We start from the raw sequence: 22,564 nt of genomic DNA, 5'->3' as shown, positions 1-22,564 counted from the left end.
GATTTGCATCTCTCTGATTGCTAATAATGTTGAACAGTTTTTCATACATTTATTTGCCATTTGTGTTTCTTCTTTTGTGAAGTGTTTATTTAGTTCCCTTGCCCATTTTTTGTTTTTTTTTTGGTGCTGAGTTTCTTGAGTTCTTTTTATATTCTAGACATTAGTCCTCCATCAGAGGAGTAGCTGGCAAAGACTCTCATTCTCTTGCGTTCTTGATAGTTTCCTTTGCTGAACAGAAGCTCTTCAGTTTAATGCAATCCCACATATGGACCCGCCTTTTAGTTTCTTGTACCTTTGGGTTCTTGTTGAGAAAGTTTTTACCTGTGCCTCTGTGTTGAAGTATTTGACCTACGCCCTCTTCAAGGAGCCTCAGGATCGCTGGTCTGATTTCCAAGTCTTTGATCCATCTTGAATTGACTCTTGTGCAGGGTGAGAAAGTGGGATTTGTTTCCATTTTCCTGCATATGGTTAACCAGTTTTATCAACCCCATTTGTTGAGGAGACCATCTTTTTTCCAGTGTATGTTTTTGGCTCCTTTGTTAAAAATCAATTGGCTGTGTGTTGATTTAAACTACAAAACTGGCTTCACTTCAATCATTTTTCTTTTTCATAGGTCCATGTAAAAGAATGAGTATTTTGTGTTTAATGGGTATCTAATTACTGTTTTGCAGTATGTCATGTTGCTTGCAAGTTGACGTGTATGTGTGATGTGTCATTTGCTTTAAAAGAAGCTAATCCAAGACAGATTTTGGTAATTCTAATTAATTGAGAAGACAATGAGATGAAATGAGATAGTTGTTACTTCTATGAAAACAGCTGAAGTTAGTGTAAAACTGGAAGAGGATTGAATCCTTTAGTGCTGTTTCTTTTTTAGTATAACTACTACAGTTAAATATCTTAGCAGTACTGTAGATTGTATTTTATTGATTCAGTGAACTAAATCTAGAGTGTATAATTCTGGATTTATGAATTACTTTTTGCTTTTATCACATCTAACTTGATAAAGTAACAGATACTCTATCCAAGGGAATGGTACTATTTAGCGTTAGAAAAATGTTTCTAATGAATATATTAAACTATTAAGTAATAAGGAAAAAAGTACGTGATTTTTATTTTTTCACTTCCCAGGCTGGTCTGAAACTTCTAGGTTCAAGTGATCCTCTTGTCTCAGCCTCCCAAGTAGCTGGGAGTGCAGGTATGTCCCATTGCCTAGAGCAAGAATATAAGATATGAAGTTTGGAGACCTGGGTTTGAAATCCAGCTCTGCTACTTACTTGCTACAGACATTCGAAGATTATTTAGATCTCTCACTTGTAAAATGAGATTAGAAATATCTACCTTGGAGCATTATAGGATTAAGATTATGGGTTTTCCATTAATGAACTTCATTCTTCTTCCTCCTCTACCTTTCCTCCCTGGCTCCACTGAGGTTTCTCCTCCATTATCTGGAGTCCCTCTGGTAGGTATCCTAATTACTCCAGTGTGGGAGGTGGGTGGGCACCATGTACCGTGTGCACGCATGTCATTGTCAACACGATTTACATTATGATGTGAGACACCAATAAAAGCATTATTTTTTTTTTGCAAGAAGTGCTTTGTAAACTGTAAAATGGGCAGGTAAATACACACTAGCGTTTGATCATGTAAATGCTATGACAACCATCTGATAAATTCATATCACATATGATATAATAAAGCTGGGTTAAATGTGGAGTTCATCTTGTGTTTCCCTTCTTTCAAAGATTGTAACCACTTCAGTGCCTCCAAATAATTATATTTTGTCCAACTTTTATGAAAAAATTTTTTTTTAGCGAGAATTTTTTTCAGTTTGAATCAAGCATTTCTGTTGTGGCTGGAACTGGAAGTCCTCTTGAATTTCTATTATTTAAAAAAAAGAAATCGGATGCTTTCCCTAATATGTGAGAGGGAGAAATGGGTCATAGGAGGAACTCTAGATGAAAATGGAAATCCTATAGAGGAGCAAACAAGACAACCTAAAGGAGGAGAAAGGAGGGGGAAAGAGGAAAATCTCTAAAACACATAATGTACTTAAACATATCAAAGTCAATCACTAAGCCAAGCAAGGGAAGGAGGGACGGGGAGGGAATGGGGTGGGAATTGGGTGGGGGTTAAATTGGTGATATGTACATGTATAAAAAATAAAGAAAGATTAAAGAAAACATTAAAAATGGGAAAATAAGAAAAGACAATTATACACCATAATCAAATGGGATTTATCCTAAGTTGGCTTAACATATAGCTACTGTAACATGCCATATGACTGTAATAAAAGGCAAAAATCATGAAAAAAATAAACGAGTAAACATAATATCAATATCAAATCAATTGCTAGAAAATAATGGATATTCTAAAAGTACCTAATGGTTCCCAGTATGTATATCCTTTCAAATTAATTATTTTCTCAGCATTCTACCTCAAACTATAAATTTACTAGAAAAAACTCAAAAAATAAAGCAACAGTGGGACAATATAAAATAAATCTCAGCCTAATTCTAGGTCAAAAAAAATAATAACTTAGCATTGAGGATGTCATACTTGAGAGCCTAGGTTCAATTCCTAGGATTACAAAAATAAATATATAATTTATTTATTTTAAACATATGTATATTCCTTCGAATAACAATAAGTATATTTATATAAAATTAAGCTGTTCAGAAAAATAATAAAAGTAATAAATAGTAGCATTTTCCTGCTTGATCCTTCTCTGTCCACTGTCTTGCTCCCTAGAGCCAAGTAAATTTTTTAATGAAAAAATACTTTCCAAAAAATATTTTCCAGTGTTTTAAGCAGTTTGTGTTTGTGTGTGTATGTGTGTGTGTGTGTGTGTGTGTGTGTGTGTGTGTGTGTGTGTATGTTGCTAATACCTATGAAATACGCTCCCAACCTTTTTATTTTTTATTTTTGAAACAGGGTCTCACTAAGTTGGCAAGGCTGGCCTCAAACCTGTGATCCTCATGTCTCAGTCTCCCAAGTACTTGGATTAAGGGTCTATGCCACCATGCCTGGCTTTTGTAATAAATATCTTCTAAAGATATATAGTACATGAGGACTGTACAGTCAAATGTTTTTTTCAGTACTGGGGATGGAACCCAGGGGCATTCTACCTCCAAGCGACACCCCCAGCCCTATTTTTAATTTTTTTTTTTTATTTTGAAGCAGGCTCTCACTGAGTTGCAAAGGGCCTAAGTAGCTGAAGCTGTCTGCAAACCGCGGTCCCCCTGTCTCAGCCTCCCAAATGCTGGGATTACAACCATGCACTACCACACCCGGCAAAATGTTGTTTTAATATTATTAAAATACTTTAAAATTACTTAGGAGGTGGAGGCAGGACGATTGCCACTTGAGTCGGCCTGGGCAATATATTGAGATCCTGTCCCAAAAGCAAATATCAAAAACTAAATTACTTGAAAGAATTTTTTCTCTGTGATTGAGCTTTCAACTTGATACATAAGTAGGCCCATTGTTTCTATTTATTTTTTATTTTACTAATAACTGTTTCCCATTTAATTAAATTTTATTTCATAATTTCAAAAAAATTATATAATTCCGAAGACAAATCTACTAAAGAAAGTATATTTAAATAAGTGTAGCTTCTAGTCACAATAGCCAGATTGGTCTCCATCAGCAGACAAATAGATAACAAATATGTAGTATATATATGCACAATGGAATTTTACTTAACCATAAAGAAGATCAAAACTATGTCATTTGCAGCAGAAGGGACAGAACTGGAGAATTTTATGCTGAGAACAGCCAGTCGCCGAAGGTTAAGGCTCATATCTTTTCTCATATGTGGAAGTTAGAAGGAAAATAGGCAGTAAAAGGGATTTCAGTCAAATGAGGACAGAAACCAGTAGAAGAGTAGAAGGAGATTGGTGGAAGGAGTTGGAGAAAATGAGGATGGAGGAAGGGAACAGTTCAAATAAGGTTACGTGCATGCAAGAAGGTTTCATTATGAATCTTACTAACATGTATGGGGAGAGAAGAAGGGGGAAGAGAGATATATGGGGGGAAGTGCACCAAGTAATCTGTGTTTCTATATTTGTATCACTTTTAAAAATTTTGTGCATTGAAAAAAATTAATTTGGTGCATTTTAATTTTACATCATACTGGGGAATAGAGTGTCAGAAAAATACATACACACGACTCTTGGTGCCCTCCCCACTGCGTCTCTCCCGATTCCCTCACCGTGTGTGTGTGTGTGTGTGTGTGTGTGTGTGTGTGTGTGTGTGTGTGTCTGTGTGTGTGTGTGGTGTGTGTGTGTGTGTGTGTGTGTGTGTGTGTGTGTGTGTTTTACTGGGGCATTCTACATATGAGCTATACCCCTAGTGCTAATATTTTGTTGAGAAAATTTGGATCTATATTCGTCAATGATATCGGTCTGTAATTTTATTTTCTTGTGGTATCTTTATTTGGTTTGGAGGTTAAGGTGATATTCATAGAATGAGTTTGGTAGTTTTATTTGTATCACTTTAAATTTCACTATGATGTATAATGACATTGTACCAATAAAAATATAAACATATAATAAAGAAATAAGTGTAGTGTATTTGTGTACCTCCTCTATTATATCCCCTCCTTTTCCTTGTAGATAACTATTTCATTTTTTCATTTTGATTTTAAAATATAAGCAAACAGTTATATACTCATATGTATTCCCCAGCCAGTTTCTTAGATAAATGGTATCTTTCCATATATATTCTCCACCTGAGTTCCCTCCACATTTAACCATTTAACATTATGTCTTAGCCAGGCATGGTGGAGCACGCTTGTAATCCCAGCGCTTGGGAGGCTGAGACAGGAGGATTGCACAGGTTCGAAGCCAGCCTCGCTACTTAGTGAGGCTCTCAGCAACTTAGTGAGACCCTGTTCCCAAATAAAAAATATAAAATAGGTATGGGAGCATAGCCCGGAGGTAGAAAGCCCCTGTGTTCCACCCTCAGTACCACCAAAAAACAAACAAACAAAATTATGTCTTAAGATCACTATATAGCAATCTATAGAGAGATTGGTTTTACAGTACTTGAGGGTTGAACACAAGAATACTCTCAACAGAGCTACATCCCCAGGCTTTGTTTTATTTATTTATTTTTATTATTTATTTATTTATTTATTTTTGCATTACTGGCGATGAAACCTGGGGACATTCTACCTCTGAGCTCCACCTCCAGCCCTATTTTTACTTTTTATTGTGAAACAGGGTCTCACTGAGTTGCAGAGGGCCTCACTAAGTAGCTGAGGCTGTCCACAAACTGTGATCCTCCCAAATGCCGGGATTACAAGTGAGTGCCATCACGCCCAGCTTGTATTTTTTATTTTGAGACAGGGTGTTGCTATGTTGTTCGATCTGGTCTTGAATTTGTGATCTTCCTGCTTCAGCCTCCAGAGTCATGGGGATTATAGGCCTGTGCCACCCACTCCCAGAATTCCAAACTTTTAAAATAGCTATCTAGCATTCAGTTAGTATATGTACTTTATATTATATTCAATTGGAATCCCATTGATGGACATGTGGGTGCAACAATGAATTGCTTTGTTCATATATCTTAGCCAATATTAAGGTTATTAATTATAACCATTTCTATTTTCATTTCCATTTATCTTAATTATACATTTGTATGTATTAGTTTTCCAGTGCTTCTATAACAAAATATCACAGACTGGGTGGCTTAAACAATGGAAATTTATTTTTTTCACACTTCTAGAGGCTAGAAGTTCAAGATCAAAGTGTTAGCAGGTTTAGTTTCTTCTGAATACTTGCTCTTCGTCTTACAGATTTCCTTCTTTCTTTCTTTCTTTCTTTCTTTCTTTCTTTCTTTCTTTCTTTCTTTCTTTCTGTGGTACTGGGGATTGAACACAGGGTCATTTGACCTCCAAACTACATCCCCTGCGCCATTTTTTATTCTTTATTTTGAGACAGGACCTCGCTGAGTTGCGGAGGGCCTCACTAAGTAGCTGAGGCTGTCCGGGAATCACAATCCACCGGTCTCAGCCTCCCAAATGCTGGGATTACAAGTGTGTGTCACCACACTTGGCTAGATATCTGCTTTCTTACTCTGTCCTCACGTGGCTTTTCCTCTGCTTATGATCATTCCTTATGTCCCTTTGTGCATCTAAATTTCCAGTAATATTTGATTAGGGTTTAGTCTATTGGCTTCATTTTAACGTAACCACTTCTTAAAAGCCCTATCTCTAAATAGTAACACTCAGAGGTAGTTGAGGTTAGGGCATTAACATAGAGTTTTGGGAAATAATTCTGCCTATAATGATAATTAGCTCTTGGTCTGGGGTGTAGATCAGTGGTAGAAAGCATGCTTAGCATACACTAGGCCCTGGGTTCAATCTTCAGTACCACAAAACAAAACAAGAAAACAAAATATTAAAAAAATCTAATTCCTGATCTATCAGTTTTATATATGTTTGCCATTATGATACATAAAGATTTATTCCATATTATCTTATATTACCTCCCTCATCCCTTTTCAACTTGTGTTATATTATACTATTGTTAATTTATCTGATGATTACTTTTTAAAACTTTAAATATTATATTTAAACTTTTATTTTTTCATCAGTTTTAGAGATTGTATCTTTACTTTCCACTCTGTGAGATATTAGTACCTCTACCATTCTCAACACCTCTCTTCCCCTTTAACATTCCAAATTTTGTCATCTCTAATTTGCATTTCAGGCTTTCATGATCCCAAAGAATAAAAGTAAAGAAGCAACTTATTGACTATTATTGAACTCAGTGGATAATACTCATAGTTCTCTTTGTGTGTGTCAACTCTCTTAATTCTGCTTCCTCAGGTATTGTTTGTTGAGTGTGATGTTCTTTCGTGGTATTGTTTTTCCTAATTTGTTTGGTAATTCTTGCTCATATTTGATTGGAGATTCCATGATAGTCTTCTGTGAAGAGTGTGTCACAGTGTTTACTGTATGCTGAAGCCAGTGATGGATGGTGAAATAGGATTATGTTTGCATTGACCTGGTTGTTAGCCACCTGAAACTCTATTTTATTTAGCGCAAGTAATTGTACTTACTGTTCCTTTCTAGAGAGGAGAGAAGAAGAAACCTTTTGGAAGGAGTCCAATTGCCTCATGCTCCTACTTTGCAAATCCAGGGCTGTTTCCACATTTTGCACTTATGCATGTTGGGACACGTGTTTCTGCCCTATTCCATGTTTTGTCTGTCTTGAGTGGTTCTTCATAATTTCAGATTCATTAAAATACCCATTATTTTCAGCCAGTCGTGGTGGTGCATGCTTGTAATCCCAGCATTTGGGAGGCTGAGACTGGAGGATCACGGTTCGCGGACAGCCTCAGCTACTTAGTGAGGCTCTCCACAACTTAGTGAAACCCTGTTTCAAAATAAATAATAAAAAATAGGGCAGGGGGTGTAGCTCGGAGGTCTAATGCCCCTGGGTTCCACCCCCAGACCCACACACACACAAAAAAATACCCATTATTTTCCACAACTCCTACTGAATAAGAGAAAGTATGCATTTTCCCTTATTTCTCTCGCTATTATAATTTCTAGGGATTTATATTCACTTCTGGAATGGAAGGGGTGGCTATATAGCACTCGCTCTGTCCTCCATCTATATTCAGTCCTTGTTTTCTTCCACATTATTTGTGTATATCACATATCAATTATTTATTTAGTTATCTCTCAATTACAGTATTGCAAACTTTGTCAGGTGTCCTGGCATGTAAAGGATGCTTAATCCAAAATTTGTTGAATTAATAAAAATTTCGTGAGTGGTGAAATTAAAAACTAGAACACAAGTGTGTTGAATGCTTAGAATACAACTATAAGCCAGGTGTGTTGAATGTGTAGCGTAAGGCTAGAACCCAGGTGTGTGAATGCTTATCCTATAAGTAGAACCCAGGTGTCTTTTTTTTGTGTGTGTTTGGTACTGAGGCTGAAACCCAGGGGCATTCTACCTCTGAGCTACAACCCCAGCCCTATTTTTTATTCTTTATTTTGAAACAGGGTCTCACTGAGTTACAAAAGACATCACTAAGTAGCTGGGGCTGGTGCAAACCCAATCCTCCTGTCTCAGCCTCCCAAGTACTAGAATTAGAAGCGTGCACCACCATGCCTGGCTACTTTTTTTTGTGGTACTGAGGGTGGAACTCAGAGGCTTTCTACCTCTGGGCTATACTCCCAGACCTATTTTATATTTTATTTAGAAACAGGGTCTCACTAAATTGCTGAGAGCCTCATTAAGTAGCTGAGGATGGCTTTGAACCTGTGTGATCCTCCTGTCTCAGCCTCCCAAGTTCTGGGATTACAAATGTTTGCCACCATGCCTGGCTTTCAGGTATGTCTAATACTTAGATAGCTACAATTTTGTGTAACAGTAAGTTTTGAGAACTTTCTCTTCCTATATAAATTATATCAATGTTTAAATATTTTCTTACGTGATGTGTTTTAAGACTATTATTTTTGTTAATGCTTTTTATGACCATTTCTTTTAAATTATGAAGCTCAAAGATGAGCATAGAGCTCTAATGCTGATTTTTGTGGGTTATGTAACTATTTATTTATTTATTTATTTATTTATTTATTTTTGTGGTGCTGGGGATTGAGCCCAGGGACATTATACCTCTGAGCTACTCCCCAACTCTATTTTTTGCTTTGAAATAGGATCTCATTAGGTGTCTGAGAGTCTAGCTATATTCCTGGCTTTCCTTGAACTTGCGATCCTTCTGTCTCAGCCTCCCAAGTACTGGGATTAGAGGGGTGTGCTACCATGCCTGACTGTTTATGTGACTTTATATTGATGAGATTCATTATTTTCTCTAGTATCCCCAACCACTTTGGGGGAGGTATGAAATTTTAATAATTATTTTCTAACTTCTCTCTTCTAGATGAATATGAAAACAGAAAAAGTGTGGGTGGATATTGGAAATGCTTTGATTGCTGATGAATTTTTTCAAGCTGCCATGGCTGTTAGTTAGCATTGATTTTTAGCTGTGACAATCATTAGTAGTATCTGTGGTTAATTTTCATTACACTGTATTGTTTTATTTTCCAGGGTCTAGAGCAATCGCATGTCATGTTAATGCAGGGTATACTGAGGTCCAGCGGATCATGCAGAAGATAGTTGTGGAGAAGGACCTCTTCAAAGTGCTCTCTTACCAAGCAGATTAAGTAGGTATCACAGGTACCAGGGTCTTCCAGTGAAGCATTTTATTAATTATCCATTAAGCATCATATCAATGCAGAAGTAATGAGATAAAACTTTTTAGAAGATAGTCAAGTGTCACTGGCCTTTTACAGGAAATTATATTTGACATTTTTATCTCTGTCTTACATCTGAGGGTGATATTACTAATGGTGACTGGAATCTGTGTGGGGGTGGATAAGGGGAAAAACTGATAGATAGCTAAACATCATTTTAAACACTGTGCCATTTATTTTTTAATGATTGCAGCACCCTTAATCTGAAACACCTGTCTCTGTAACTTTCTCAGATTGCATAACATACCTAAAACATTTGTTTGAAAAGACACTTCTCATTCTGAGTTGTTGATTTTTTTGTGTGTGGTACTGGAGATCGAACCTGGGGTATTCTACCTCCAGGCTATACTCCCAGACCTATTTTATATTTTATTTGGAAACAGGGTCTCACTAAGTTGCTGAGAGCCTCACTCAGTAGCTGAGGCTGGCTTCGAACCTGCGCGATCCTCCTGTCTCAGCCTCCCAAGTGCAGGGATTACAACCATGCACCATCATGCCCAGCTTACCATAAAATCTTAAAGTTGTATTTTACTTCTGTTTGCCTTGTGTGTTTTCCTTCTTTAGTCATCGTGGAGTTAGATGTGCATTTTCAGTCAACAGAATATAAGCTGTGATGAGTTTACTTTTTATAATTATATAATTCTGGAAATGAAAGAGGCCTTAAAGTCATCTGGTCTAATTCCCTCATTTTTTAAACATTTTACTGGAATATAATTCATATACCAAAATTTCCACCCATTTACAATGTATCAGTGATATTTGTCCTATAAAGGAACAACTTATGCAAGATCTTAAGTCTGTTGTCACTTGAAGACCACAAATAAAGGTGTGAACATTTTAAGAATTATGTGTTGTAGAAAGGATTCCTTCAATAGGTAAGAAATTAGACTAGTATGGCCTTTAAGTCCCTACTTAAGACTGTATGAGTCTAAAAACACTTGTAGCATTTCTTCAGTGGTATACATATTATCTAAATGGCACTTTCTTTACTTAGCTGAAAGCTTTAATAGTTATGATCAATAATGAGAGCTATATAACTATTTAATTTTGGTAATGACATCTTTAAAAATTGGAGTGAAGGCTAATTTGTTTTGCTGTAAGTTAATTTCCACCTCTATGACATTTTCACCATTCAGGCCTATTTTTTTTTTTTTTTTGCTAACTGCTTAGCATAAGACATCTTTCTTTTTTGTGGTGGTACTGGGGATGGAACCCTTCTATCTCCGGGCTACACTCCCACACCTATTTTTATACATTTCTTAATTTGGAAACAGGGTCTCCTAAACCAGCGTGGCTGGCTTTGAACCTGCTGGATCCTCCTGTCTCCGCCTCCCAAGCACAGGGATTACAAGCGTGCACCACCACCCTGATTTTTGTTTAATTCCTTACTTTTTTTTTTTTGGTAGTACTGGGGTTCCTGGAAGCCCTTCTACCTCTGGGCTACACTCCCAGACCTATTTTTACATTTTTATTTGGAAACAGGGTCTCCTAAGCCAGCGCGCGTGGCTGGCTTTGAACCTTTGCGATCCTCCTGTCTCCGCCTCCCAAGCGCGGGGATTACAAGCGTGCGCCACCATGCCTGGCTTGAAATATTTCTTAACAATTTTATTGGCTTTATCATTTCTTTGGGCAATTACCATTGAACCAGTTATATAACTGGTTTATTTATGATTTTTAAAGTATTCAATAGAGGAGTATCTTCTATGAACAGAGTTCTATGCTAGGCTTTGTAGGGGAATACAAATAATTAGATATCCTACTCTCAAGGACATTATAGTTTGGTGGGTGAGATAGAGTATATACACCAAACAGAAAGAATTATGTACTATGAGAGTTATGCAGAATAATGATCATGTGGAGGTGTAAGGTAGTGTCCCTTTTCTCAAGACAATAATAGCTGGCATGATGGTGTGTGCCTATATTCTTAGCTACTTAGTAGGAGGCTGAGTCAGGAGGAAAACTTACGTCTAAGAATTTGAGGCTAGCCTGAGGAAGATAGTGGGACCCTTTCTCAAGGAAAAACATATATATATATATATATAACATACATATTTATATTTCTATAAATGTGTTTGGAAGTTTTATATATATAACTATATATGTATATATAGCTATATATTTTTGGAAGTTAAGATTTATTTATGGGCACATTTTTAAAATGGAAAAATGTGTCAAATGAATGTTGTAGATCAGGTGAGACACAAACTTTTGTCTATGTGGCCTTCATAACAATTGTTAAAATTTTACTTTTCCCCACTCCCTATATCCACCTAGAAGATGTTGATGCTTTTCTGTTTAACCTCATGCCACGTTATCAATCTATAATTTTTGATCATTGTCATTATCATCATCATCATTAGTAGTAGTAGTGGTAGTACTAGGGATTGAACTCAGGGCCTCATGCATGCTAAGCACACATTCTATCACTAAGTTATAACCCCAGCCCCATGTAATCTTTTATCATTATAGAAAAAACTATAGATCTTGATGTTTCTCCTAATACCACATGTCTCTTCTATTGCAGTGCCTTTCTCTGTTTACTGTATCGTTTGCAGATTCCAGTTTCCATGTTGTGCTGCTTTTTCCCTATATACTGCAAGCCCATTTGTAGAAGGCAGCAGTCACATTGAGGTAGAAGCCCTGAGCTCACATGTAAAGGTTGTGATGGGCTATCCTGCAAATGCATGCCAAATGGAAACCCAGCCTTCCACATCATACCAAAGGCTACAGTCCACTCTCTTTCCTACTAAAAAGTAGTAACTGAAAGAAAATTAATTAATTAAAATTAAAATTATAATTGCATTCATAACAGCTTTTACATGGTACATTTAATAGATATTATATAAATTATATTATTATATAAATGTATGCGGTACAAATGAGTCTGCATTTTCTTTCTTTTTTAGTAGACACACTCATTACATTTATTGTAATAACTATTTCATCATAGGATTGACCTTTAATCTATTTGAACAGAGAATGACCTGAAAGCAAAGCTCACTGAATTAAGGTAAAGAAAACTAACATTCCTAGCCACTTTTTGCATGAATATTGATAAAATTGTTTAATGTAGACTTAAAGCTACACATTTTGGGGGAGCAGGTTTTACATGAAGACTACGGAATGTCTTTATGAGTAGGATCATAGAAACACAATACAATGTGAGAAACCCAACTTACATGCACATTGTATACATATCCCACAGTTTTGTGATCCATTCATCTGTTGATGGATATCTTGGCTGGTTCCATAGTTTGGCTATGGTGAATTGTGCAGCTATGAACATAAGTACACATGCATTAGTTTGGTAGTTTGGTTTCCATTCTTCTGTATAGATACCCAGAAGTGGTATTGCTGGGTCATATGGTAAATTCTTTTCCATTCTTCTGAGGATTCTCCATACTGTTTTCCAAAATGGTTGCACTAATTTGCAATCCCACCAACAATGACTTAGAGTTCCCACTTCTCCACATCATTGCCAGCATTTGTTGTAGTTGTGTTTTGAATGATTGCCATTCTAGTTGGAGTTAGGTGAAATCTCAGGGTGGTTTTGATTTGAATCTCTCTGCTAATAATGTTGAACAGTTTTCCATACACTTATTGCTATTTGAATTTTTTCTTTTGTGAAGTGTCTAGTTTACTTGTCCATTTTTTTTTGGCTGGGTTATTTGTTTTCTTAGCATTGAGTTTCTTTACTTCTTTGTATAATTTACATGTTAGTCCTCGATCAGAGGAGTAGCTGGCAAAAATCTCCCATTTTTTTCAGCTGTCTGTTGAGGTTCTTGATAGTTTCCTTTGCTACACAGAAGCTCTTCAGTTTCATGCAATCCTACATATTAACCCCCCTTTTAATTTCTTGTGCTATTGGGTCTTGTTGAGAAAGTTTTTACTTTTATCAATGTGTTCAAGTGTTGGTCTATGCCCTCTTCAAATAGCTGCAAGATCTCTGGTCTGATTTCCAGGTCTTTGATCCATCTTGAATTGACTCTTGTGCAGGGTGAGAAAATGGGGTTTGTTTCCATTTTTCTGCATATGGTTAACCAGTTTTGTCAACATCATTTGTGAACAGGCTATCTTTTTTCCAGTGTATTTTTTTGGTCCTTTTGTCAAAAATCAAATGGCTATAAGTGTGTGGATTTGTTTTTGAGTCTTCTATTCTGCTCCATTGGTCAAGATGAATGACCCAAGATTTTAAGAGCATTAAAAAAAAAAAAAACAATCCCGAAGCAACTGGACTAAAGGAGAACCCCATGCTCTTTTACTTGAAGTCCCAGTTCCCCTGCTGCCTGGAACTGGGCCTGCAAGTGAAAGAGCTCAAGCCTGAAGACCCCCACTGCCCTCTGAAGGGCACTAAAGCCAGTGGTTCTAGAACATCTCCAGCAGCAAAGACAAATCCAGGGCTTTAAATGAGACAATTTTTAGGTATTTAAGGTCATTCCTTTACCTATCCATTTTAAGCTAATGCAACAAATTAATGTCTTTGAAAGTCACAGATCACAAGAGTTGGAAAGATGTACCCTCACAGGACAATTTGGTGAAAGTTGATTACAGAAAGTGGTCTTTCAGTTGTAATACTGGGACCCATGTGCTATCAAGGGACTGCAAATTTAGGGAAATTGCTTTGCTCACATTAATAAGCAACTGCACAACTGACTTCTCGAAGTATTTATAGAAATGCATATGCCCTTTAGCAGATGAAAAACACTTCATGGCTGATAGATTCTAATGGTCTTTCAATCCAGAGAAATCTTCATGCCAGTGATATGAGCTGGAGTCTGGCTGGTCCCAGGGCAGCCTTTAAGGAGGAGCAGTGGCAGTCAGAGTGCTAGCAGAGGACAGCTAACATCCTCTGAGGAGCTAGACACCCAGGCCACTGAGTTTCTACTCTTGCATGTTCCAAAATAGTGGTAAGTGTGCTTAATGAGCTTGTCTTCTGTACAGCCTGGACCAACAAAAGAGGTACCTTATGTGTTAGTGTAACCTGATACTTGTAAACTAACTCAGTTTTCATTTTCCAGCTATAGGTATGGGTGTCTTTCTTTTAAAAGTTCACTGATGCCTGGTGTGGTGGCGCACGCTTGTAATCCCCGCGCTTGGGAGGCTAAGACAGGAGGATTGCACAGGTTCGAAGCCAGACTCAGCTACTTAGTGAGGCTCTCAGCAACTTAGTGAGACCCTGTTTCCAAATCAAGTATAAAAGAATAGGTCTGGGAGTATAGCCCAGAGGTAGAAAGCCCCTGGGTTTCACACCCAGTACCACACACAAAAACTACTGATTTCGTTTATATGTTCCCATCCTTAGCAATTACTAAGGAAAAATTTAAGTTTAGATCCTACAAACAAAAACAACTTGGAAGATATCATGTAGCTGATGCCTTACCTCTTCTTCAGTGCAGTCTCAAAAGTTTTTGGCTATTAGTTTTTATAATTTTCTTGTGTTGCACACAAATACACGACTTCCCCCCTCCAAAATGCAGAGTGTTGGGGAAAGTAGTGTTATTTTCAAACAAAAATGCTTATGAAGAACAGACAATCCAAATAAACAGAAACCCTACCCCATTAATCTGCATGGGCCCAATCAGGCTTTCATAGATGAAAAAGTCCTTCTCCTTGATGTAGCATTTTTCTATTACCTCTCTCTGACCTCTTTCCTCCCCCATGTGATAAGTAGCACATAATAGGTGAAAGATTGAGAAACATTGGTATAGGTAAATGTTGTAAGTGTGTATAAAAGAAGGAAGATCGTTGTGGAATGTATGAGTAGGTAAAGACACACAAAGGGTTTAGGGCATGATTTGAACTTTGAAAGAATAAGCAGATTTAGGAAAGTAGTGAGGACGATACAGGATATTCCAGGTAGAGCAAAGAAAGACTTGAGCACTAGCAAGGCCATTTTGGCAGAAATGTGCATGTCATTTTTAAGGAATGCTGAGTGACCGGTTTATCTGAAACAAAATATTTGCAGGGCTAGGTTTGAGCCAGGTTGAGAAATCCCAAATATACCTCTTAAAAAATACTTTTGGGCATGGTGGTGTATATTTGTAATCCTAGTACTTAGGAGGCAGAAAAAGGAGGGTTGTGGGTTCACAGCCAGCTTCAACTACTTAGTGAGGCCCTCCACAGCTTAGTGAGACCCTGTTTCCAAATAAAGAATAGAATAAGCCGGGTGTGGTGGCCCATGCTTGTAATCCCAGCCTTTGGAAGGCTAAGACAGGAGGATTGCAGTTTGTGGACAGCCTCAGCTATTTAGTGAGGCCCTTTGCAACTCAGTGAGGCTCCGTTTCAAAATAAAAAGAATAAAAAATAGGTCTTGGGGTGTTGCTTGGAGGTAGAACCCTCCTGGGTTCTACCCCCAGTACTGCAAAAAAAAAAAAAAAAGAATAAAATATAGGACTGGGGGTGTGGCTCAGAGGTAGACTGTCTCTGGGTTCAACTTCTAGCAGCAAAAAAAAACTTTTTTTTAAAAATATGTTGGAAGCTGGGCGTCGTGGCGCAAGCTTGTAATTCCCGCGCTTGGGAGGTGGAGACAGGAGAATCACGCAGGTTCGAAGCCAGCCGGGCTGGCTTAAGAGACCCTGTTTCCAAATTTAAAAAGTATAAAAATAGGTCTGGGAGTGTAGCCCGAAGGTAGAAAGGTTTCCAGGAACCCCAGTACCACAATATATATATATATAATATATATATATATATATATATATATAATATATATATATAATATAATATAATATATATATATATATAATGTTGGAAGAGAGAGAGCTTGGCATGGTGGTACACACACTTGTAATCCCAGCATTTGGGAGGCTAAGACAGGAGGATCCAGGTTCGCAGGTGGCCTCAGCTACTTAGTGAGTCCCTCTGCAACTTAGTGAGACCCTGTTTCCAAATAAAGAATAAAAAATGGGGCTGGGGGTATAGGTCAGAGGTAGAATGGCCCTGATACATACATACATACATACATACATACATACATACATACATACATATATATATATATATATATATATATATATATATGTTGGAAGTTGTTTTGGGAGAGGTTAGGTGTCTCCAAGTGAAGAGTAACGTGGCAATCATGCTTGGAATGGATTATAAAGTGAACATAAGCTGGGCATGATGGCTCACGCTTGTAATCCCAGCACTTGGGGGGCTGAGACAGGAGGATCACATTTCTTGGCCAGCCTCAGCTACTTAGGGAGGTCCTCTGCAACTCAGTGAGACACTGTTTCAAAATAAAGACTAAAAAATAGGGCTGGGGGTGTAGCTTGGAAGTAGAATGCCCCTGGGTTCCATCCTCAGTGCTGCAATAAATGAATGAATGAATGAATAAATAAATAAAAAAGCAAATGGAGTGAGTGGAGGTATAGTGTAAGCATGAGCCAGTGAAAGCCCAGACTAAAAAGGTAGCAACAAGCATTGGGTAAGAAGGGGGCATACACAGAAAACATTATAAGAAAGCAGCCATTTATGTCAGAGAGAAGGGCTTGAAACTCTTAATTCTTGGAGGCAAGAAAGAGTAGATGATAAGAAAGCCTATCCATCCCACAAATATTTATGTGGTGTCTGGAGGTGTGTGCGTGTGGCGGGGTTGTAGCCCAAAGTAGAACAAATAGAAAGGACAGAGGGCATACCAGAGATGAAAGAGAATAGTGCAGTGGGCTATGTATGAAAACAGCTAAAAGTAGATGATCAGCAGTAGCCAGTGTTTCAGAGAGGTAAAGGAGAGTGAAGATGGAGTGGAGGCTAATTGGACCTGGCATTTAGGGAGGTGAGAGTGACCACACAAACAGGTTTGAGAAACAAGGTAAAAGTAGAAGACAGTCTAGCGATTTAAGGACCGAGTGAGGATGAGGTGATGGAAGTTAGGATGGAGGGGTTATAAGGGGTCAAAACTATTTCATAGCAATTTTAATACACGAATTGCCTTTTTTGCTATGTTAGCATTTGTGCCAGGAGTACAATAGCAACCATGGTTAAAAATGCTGGCACTTGGACATGAATCAAGGCAATGGTATGCACTTTGCGAGTAGACATTTAAGAAGAATGTCATTTTTACTTTAAAGTATCCTTGGTGAGGCAGTAAAAAATGACTAATTTTATTAAATCTTGACCTTGGAGTACATATTGTTTTAATATTCTCTGTGAGGAAAGAGAAGTAGACTTGCAGCATTTCTGCTGAACATTGAAGTGCGATGGTTGTCTTGTGGGAAGGCCCTTAGGTGACTGTTTAACTTGTGAGCTGAATTAGTAACTTACACTATTTTATTGAAAGAATGACTGACACATAGATGTGGGTCCATTTAGATTTGGGTATTTAGCAGATGTTTTCATAAAAACGAAGTGAGTATATGACTTCAAGGCAAACAACTGATAGCATTTTCTTTCTTGCCACTGATAAACTTTTAGCTTTCAGTAAAAATTAGAATTCTTGGGAAACTTGTGCCTCTGCCATGAGCTTGAAAACATCCGGATACTTATATTTTGAATGTTTCCCAGAGTCCTCTGGTTGGAGGCCAACACAGAGGGAGGGGGCTATAACTGCGGGAAGCATCCCACGTTAGGGTGGTCCTTGCAGTTTAGCATCGCTGACTCTCTCCCTTGCCTGTCTTCTGGTTCCCATGGTCATGGCTGAGGGATCAGCTGGGCCCAAGATATGGGCCTCAGAGCTGCTTATGGCCTCTTCCGCCTCACTTCCTGCATGAGGTTTAGGGGTTCGTAGGCCTCAGCCCAGAGGTGAAGACGAGGTATAGGGAACAGCAGTAGGAGCCCTGCTGTCTTTTCTGGAAGAAGAGCCTGATGCACAGGGTAAGGATATGGCTGACTTTAGGGGCCTGTCCTGCCCAGCCAGGCAGTTCCCTCATTCCTGTTCAGCCTGGCAGCTAGCTGCCATGATCAGAGTGGCCTGTCCAGAGCTCTTTATATAATTATTTTGGTGGCATTGGGGACTGAATCCAGGGTATTCTACCTCTGTGCTATGCCCTCAGACTATTTATTTATTTATTTATTTATTTATTTATTTATTTATTATTTGTAGTACTGGGGATGGAACCCAGGGACAGTCTACATCTGAGCTACACCCCAACCCTATTTTTCTTATTCTTTATTTTGAAACAGGGTCTCACTGAGTGGCAGAGGGCCTAAGTAGCTAAGGCTGTCTGTGAACTGCGATCCTCCTGTCTCAGCCTCCTGAATGCTGGGATTACAAGCAGGTGTCACCATGCCAGGCTCTTTAGTTTTTATTTTGAAATAGGGTCTCACCAAGTTACTGAGGCTGGCCTCCAAGCTGTAATCCTCCGGTTTCAGCCTCCCAAGTACTGAGATTATAGGCACGTGCCACCCCCGCCCAGCTTGGAGCTCTTTGGGTCTCTTTTTTTCTTCTGTTCCACCTTTAGCTTCTCTCATCCCTGGGGCCCCCAGCCCAGCCCTGGCCACCCAGGACTCTTTGTTGTATATGTTCAAGACTAGTTTCTATTCCTTGTGAAAGTGATATACTATTTTTGTTAAGCATGTCTAAGAAGCTGCTGGTTTGCTGTGCATATGCATGGGAAGAGCTGGTGTCAAGAGATTGGCAGCTTGATGCTCCCTGCTCTGCCCTGGCCCAGGGGAAGCCAACCTTGGGGTTCTGGTCCCCCGGTTGCACCTGTCCCTACTGTATGCTTCACTTGTTCCAATTCTGCAACTGTGTGAAGCTGAGAGAGTAGTTCAGTAATAAACTATGTTGACTCAGTGAAAACCCAAGAAGCAAAACCAATAAAGCAAATACATATTTTACTGATGAAATCAGTGGTGACATTAACAAATATGATTTTAATACTTTTTGTTTTGAAATAATTACAGATTCACAGGAAAATATAAAAGTAATAAAGAGAGGTCTAGTGTACTCTTCACCCAATGAAACATTTTGCATAAATTTAGTGCAATATAAAACCAAGAAAAAGACACACATATAACCCACAGACCTTATTCAATTTTCCCCAGTTTTACATTATTTCATTTGTGTGTTTGTGTATGGTTCTGCATAATTTTATGACATGTATATATTCATGTTAACTACACCCCTACCACAATCAAGATACAGAACAATTCTCTTACCTCAAAGATCCCTTATGCTATGCCTTTATAGTCATACCAGTTCCCCCATCCATAACTCTAGAGAACCAATAATCTATTCTCCATTTTTATAATTTTGTCCTAATGAGAATGTGTTATAAATGGAAATATACAATCTAACATTTGGATATTGTCTTTTTTCTACCCAGCATATTTCCTTTGAGATTCAGCCAAGTTGTTTTGTCAATAGCGTGTCCCTTTTTATTGCTACTTAGAATTCTGTGCTATGAATGTACACAGTTTCTTTAGCCATTCACCACTGAAGAAATCTAGGTTTTTCTAATTTTGGGCTCTTGAAAATTAAGTTGACGTGGGTTTTGTGTGGATATAAATATGAAGGGTTTTTTTTGTTTGTTTTTGGTGGTACTGAGGGTGGAACCCAGAGGCTTTCTACCTCTGGGCTACACTCCCAGACGTATTTTCTATTTTATTTGGAAACAGGGTCTCACTAAGTTGCTGAGAGCCTCACTCAGTAGCTGAGGCTGGCTTCGAACCTGTGCAATCCCCCTGTCTCAGCCTCCCAAGGGTGGGGATTACAAGCCTGCGCCACCACGCCCAGCTATATGAAGGTTTTTATGTGGATATAAATGTTTGCTTCAGGGCTGTGGGTGTAGTTCAGAGGCAGAGTGCTTGTCTAGCATGTGCAAGGCCCTGGGTACAATCCTTAGCACTACAAAAAAGTGTTTCCATGAGATAATTGCTCAGAAGTGCAATTGATTGTGAGTGTTAAATGTACTTTAAAAAAAAAAAGAGAACTGACAGTTTTCTAGAGTAACCATGCCATTTTAATTGTTACCAGCAGTGTACAAGAGATCCTATTTCATTGCATCCTTTCCTGCATTTGGTATTTGACTATTTTTTTTTTTTTACTGAAACCGTTCTGATAGAGTTATAGCGATATCTGGTTTTATGTTGCTCTTCCTCAGTGGCTAATGATGTCGAATATTTTTTCAGGTACTGTTTTCTAGCTTTATGTGAATGTCTATTTATGTCTCTTGTCTATTTTCTAATAGGATTACTTGATTTTTTTACTGTTAAAATTTCAGATTTATATATTCTAGATATGATTCATTGGTCAGAAAATTGCTTGAAAATGTTTTCTTCTAGTGTGTAGTTTGTCTTTTTATTAGGGTCACAGAAAAAGAGTCTGATGAATCCAATATTTTGAATTTTCTTATCGATTGTACTTTTGATGTCATGTCTCAGAAATCTTCACCAAACTCTAGGTCCCTTAAATTTCCATATAAATTTTAAGATCAGCATGTCAGTTTTTGCAAAAAGCCATATGGAATTTTAATTGAAATTGTATTGAGTCCTTACAACATTATGGAGAATATTGCAACAATATTTGGGGAGTATCAAAAATATTAACTCTTCTGATTTGTGAACATGGAATGCTTTTCCATTTATTCAAGTCTTCTAAAAAAACTTACGACTTAATAATAATAAGACAATCCAAATATTACTCCAAAGAAGATATACAAATAAGCACATGAAAAAATGTTCTCCATTATTAGTCATTAAATGTAAATAAAAACCTCAATGAGATACCACTTCATAGCCATTCAGGTATTTATAATCACAAAATGAAAAAATATCAAGCATTGGTTCATTTGGAGAAATTGGAACTCTCATACAATTTATTGGGAATATAAATTGGTGAAACTGATATTTCAAGTAGTTTGAAAGTTCTTCAAACAGCTAAACTTAAAGTTTTCATATAAATGAAAAATTCCATTTCTAGGCATATACAAAATAATTGTAAATATATGTTCACACAAATAGTTGCAAACAAATATGTGTAGTAGAGATATTTGTACCATCTCCAAAATGGAAACAGCCCAAATTTCCATAAATTGATGAATAAACAAAATATGTCAGATTCCTAAATGAAATATTAAACCATAAAATAATGAAATACTCATCCATTTTGCCGCTTGGATAAACTTTGAGAACATTCTTTTTTTTTTTTTTTTGCTTTCCTAACAAATCTTTTTTTTTGCTTTCCTAACAAATCTTTTTTTTTAAATTTTATTTTATTGGTGCACTGTATTCATACATCATAGTGGGATACAAACTTTTGTAGACATACATGCACACATCGCCCAGTCAGCCCCCACCCGATCCCCACCCCATTCTCTCCCCATCCCTCCCTCCCATGCTTGGCTTAGTGGTTGACATCTAGTATTATAGCAATTTATCCAAAATTAAAAATGATAATCTCACATAACAGTTTCATTTGTCTGATACCAAGCTTTTGATGACTTAAAGATAACATTTCAATATTTCTTTTGGCTTTCTTTCTTACCAGAGAATATTTTTTTCTTTTTTTTATGTGAAACTATCATATATTTATTTTTCAGAAAAAAAATCTATCCTGATATGGAATATGGACTCTAGATACCCAAAACAATCTCGAAGCAAAAACAAAGCTAGAAGATGTATATTTTCTGATTTCAAACCATATAAAGCTACAATAATTGAACCAGTGTAGTACTGTTCTAAAGGCAGATATATAGACCATTGGAGTTAAATACAAGCCTAGAGCTAACTTCTTCCCTATATTGTCAAGTTATTTTTGACAAGGTTTCCACGAACATTTGGTGGTGGAAATAATAATCTTTTAACTAAATATTGTTGAAAAATAATAATTACATGGAAAAGAATAAAATTGGACCCTTACCTAATCCCACATACAAGTATTAACTCAAAATAGATAAAAGACCTAAATATAAATCTTAAGACTATAAACTTTTAGGAGAAAATCTGGGTCATAAAACCTCACAACATTGAAATTGGCAGTGATTTCTTGGATATGATTTCAATGGCACAGGCAACAGAAGAATATACAAACTCCCTAAAAAATAAAAGAAAATATTGTATATCCAAAGACAATGTAAACAGAGTTAAAAGTTACTAATAGAATTGGATAAAATATTTCCAAATGCTATATCTGAAGGTATATTAATATTCCAACTAGAAATCCTAAAAATTAACAACAATAAAGGCAAACAATACAATTTAGAGATAGGTAAAAGACTAACATAAATAATGAATCTCCACAGATAACCAATCTTAGTTGTCTGTTGGATGAAAACTCTTGTTTCTCTGGTTCTGGTGAGTGTTACCTATTTCTTCTTTGTAGTTAATCTCTTTGAGTATTTTCTCTAGCGCTGGTTTTGA

General features: G+C 37.2%; 1 protein-coding gene across 1 annotated transcript in view; it reads left to right on the top strand.

Moving 5' to 3' along the window:
- Positions 1–464: 464 nt before the first annotated feature.
- TEX11 (testis expressed 11) overlaps positions 465–22,564 on the top strand; it is a gene marked incomplete at both ends in the record, with an annotated part of 284,756 nt that continues 262,656 nt past the window's right edge. Inside the window, 3 exon segments of the mRNA XM_080718988.1 lie at positions 465–519; positions 672–751; positions 8,899–8,979. Of these exon segments, the coding sequence (XP_080575114.1) occupies positions 465–519; positions 672–751; positions 8,899–8,979 (216 nt within the window).

Source organism: Muscardinus avellanarius (assembly GCF_963383645.1).
Source record: "Muscardinus avellanarius genome assembly, chromosome: X".
Lineage (NCBI taxonomy): Eukaryota > Metazoa > Chordata > Mammalia > Rodentia > Gliridae > Muscardinus > Muscardinus avellanarius.
This window is presented reverse-complemented; position numbering and strand designations above follow the sequence as displayed.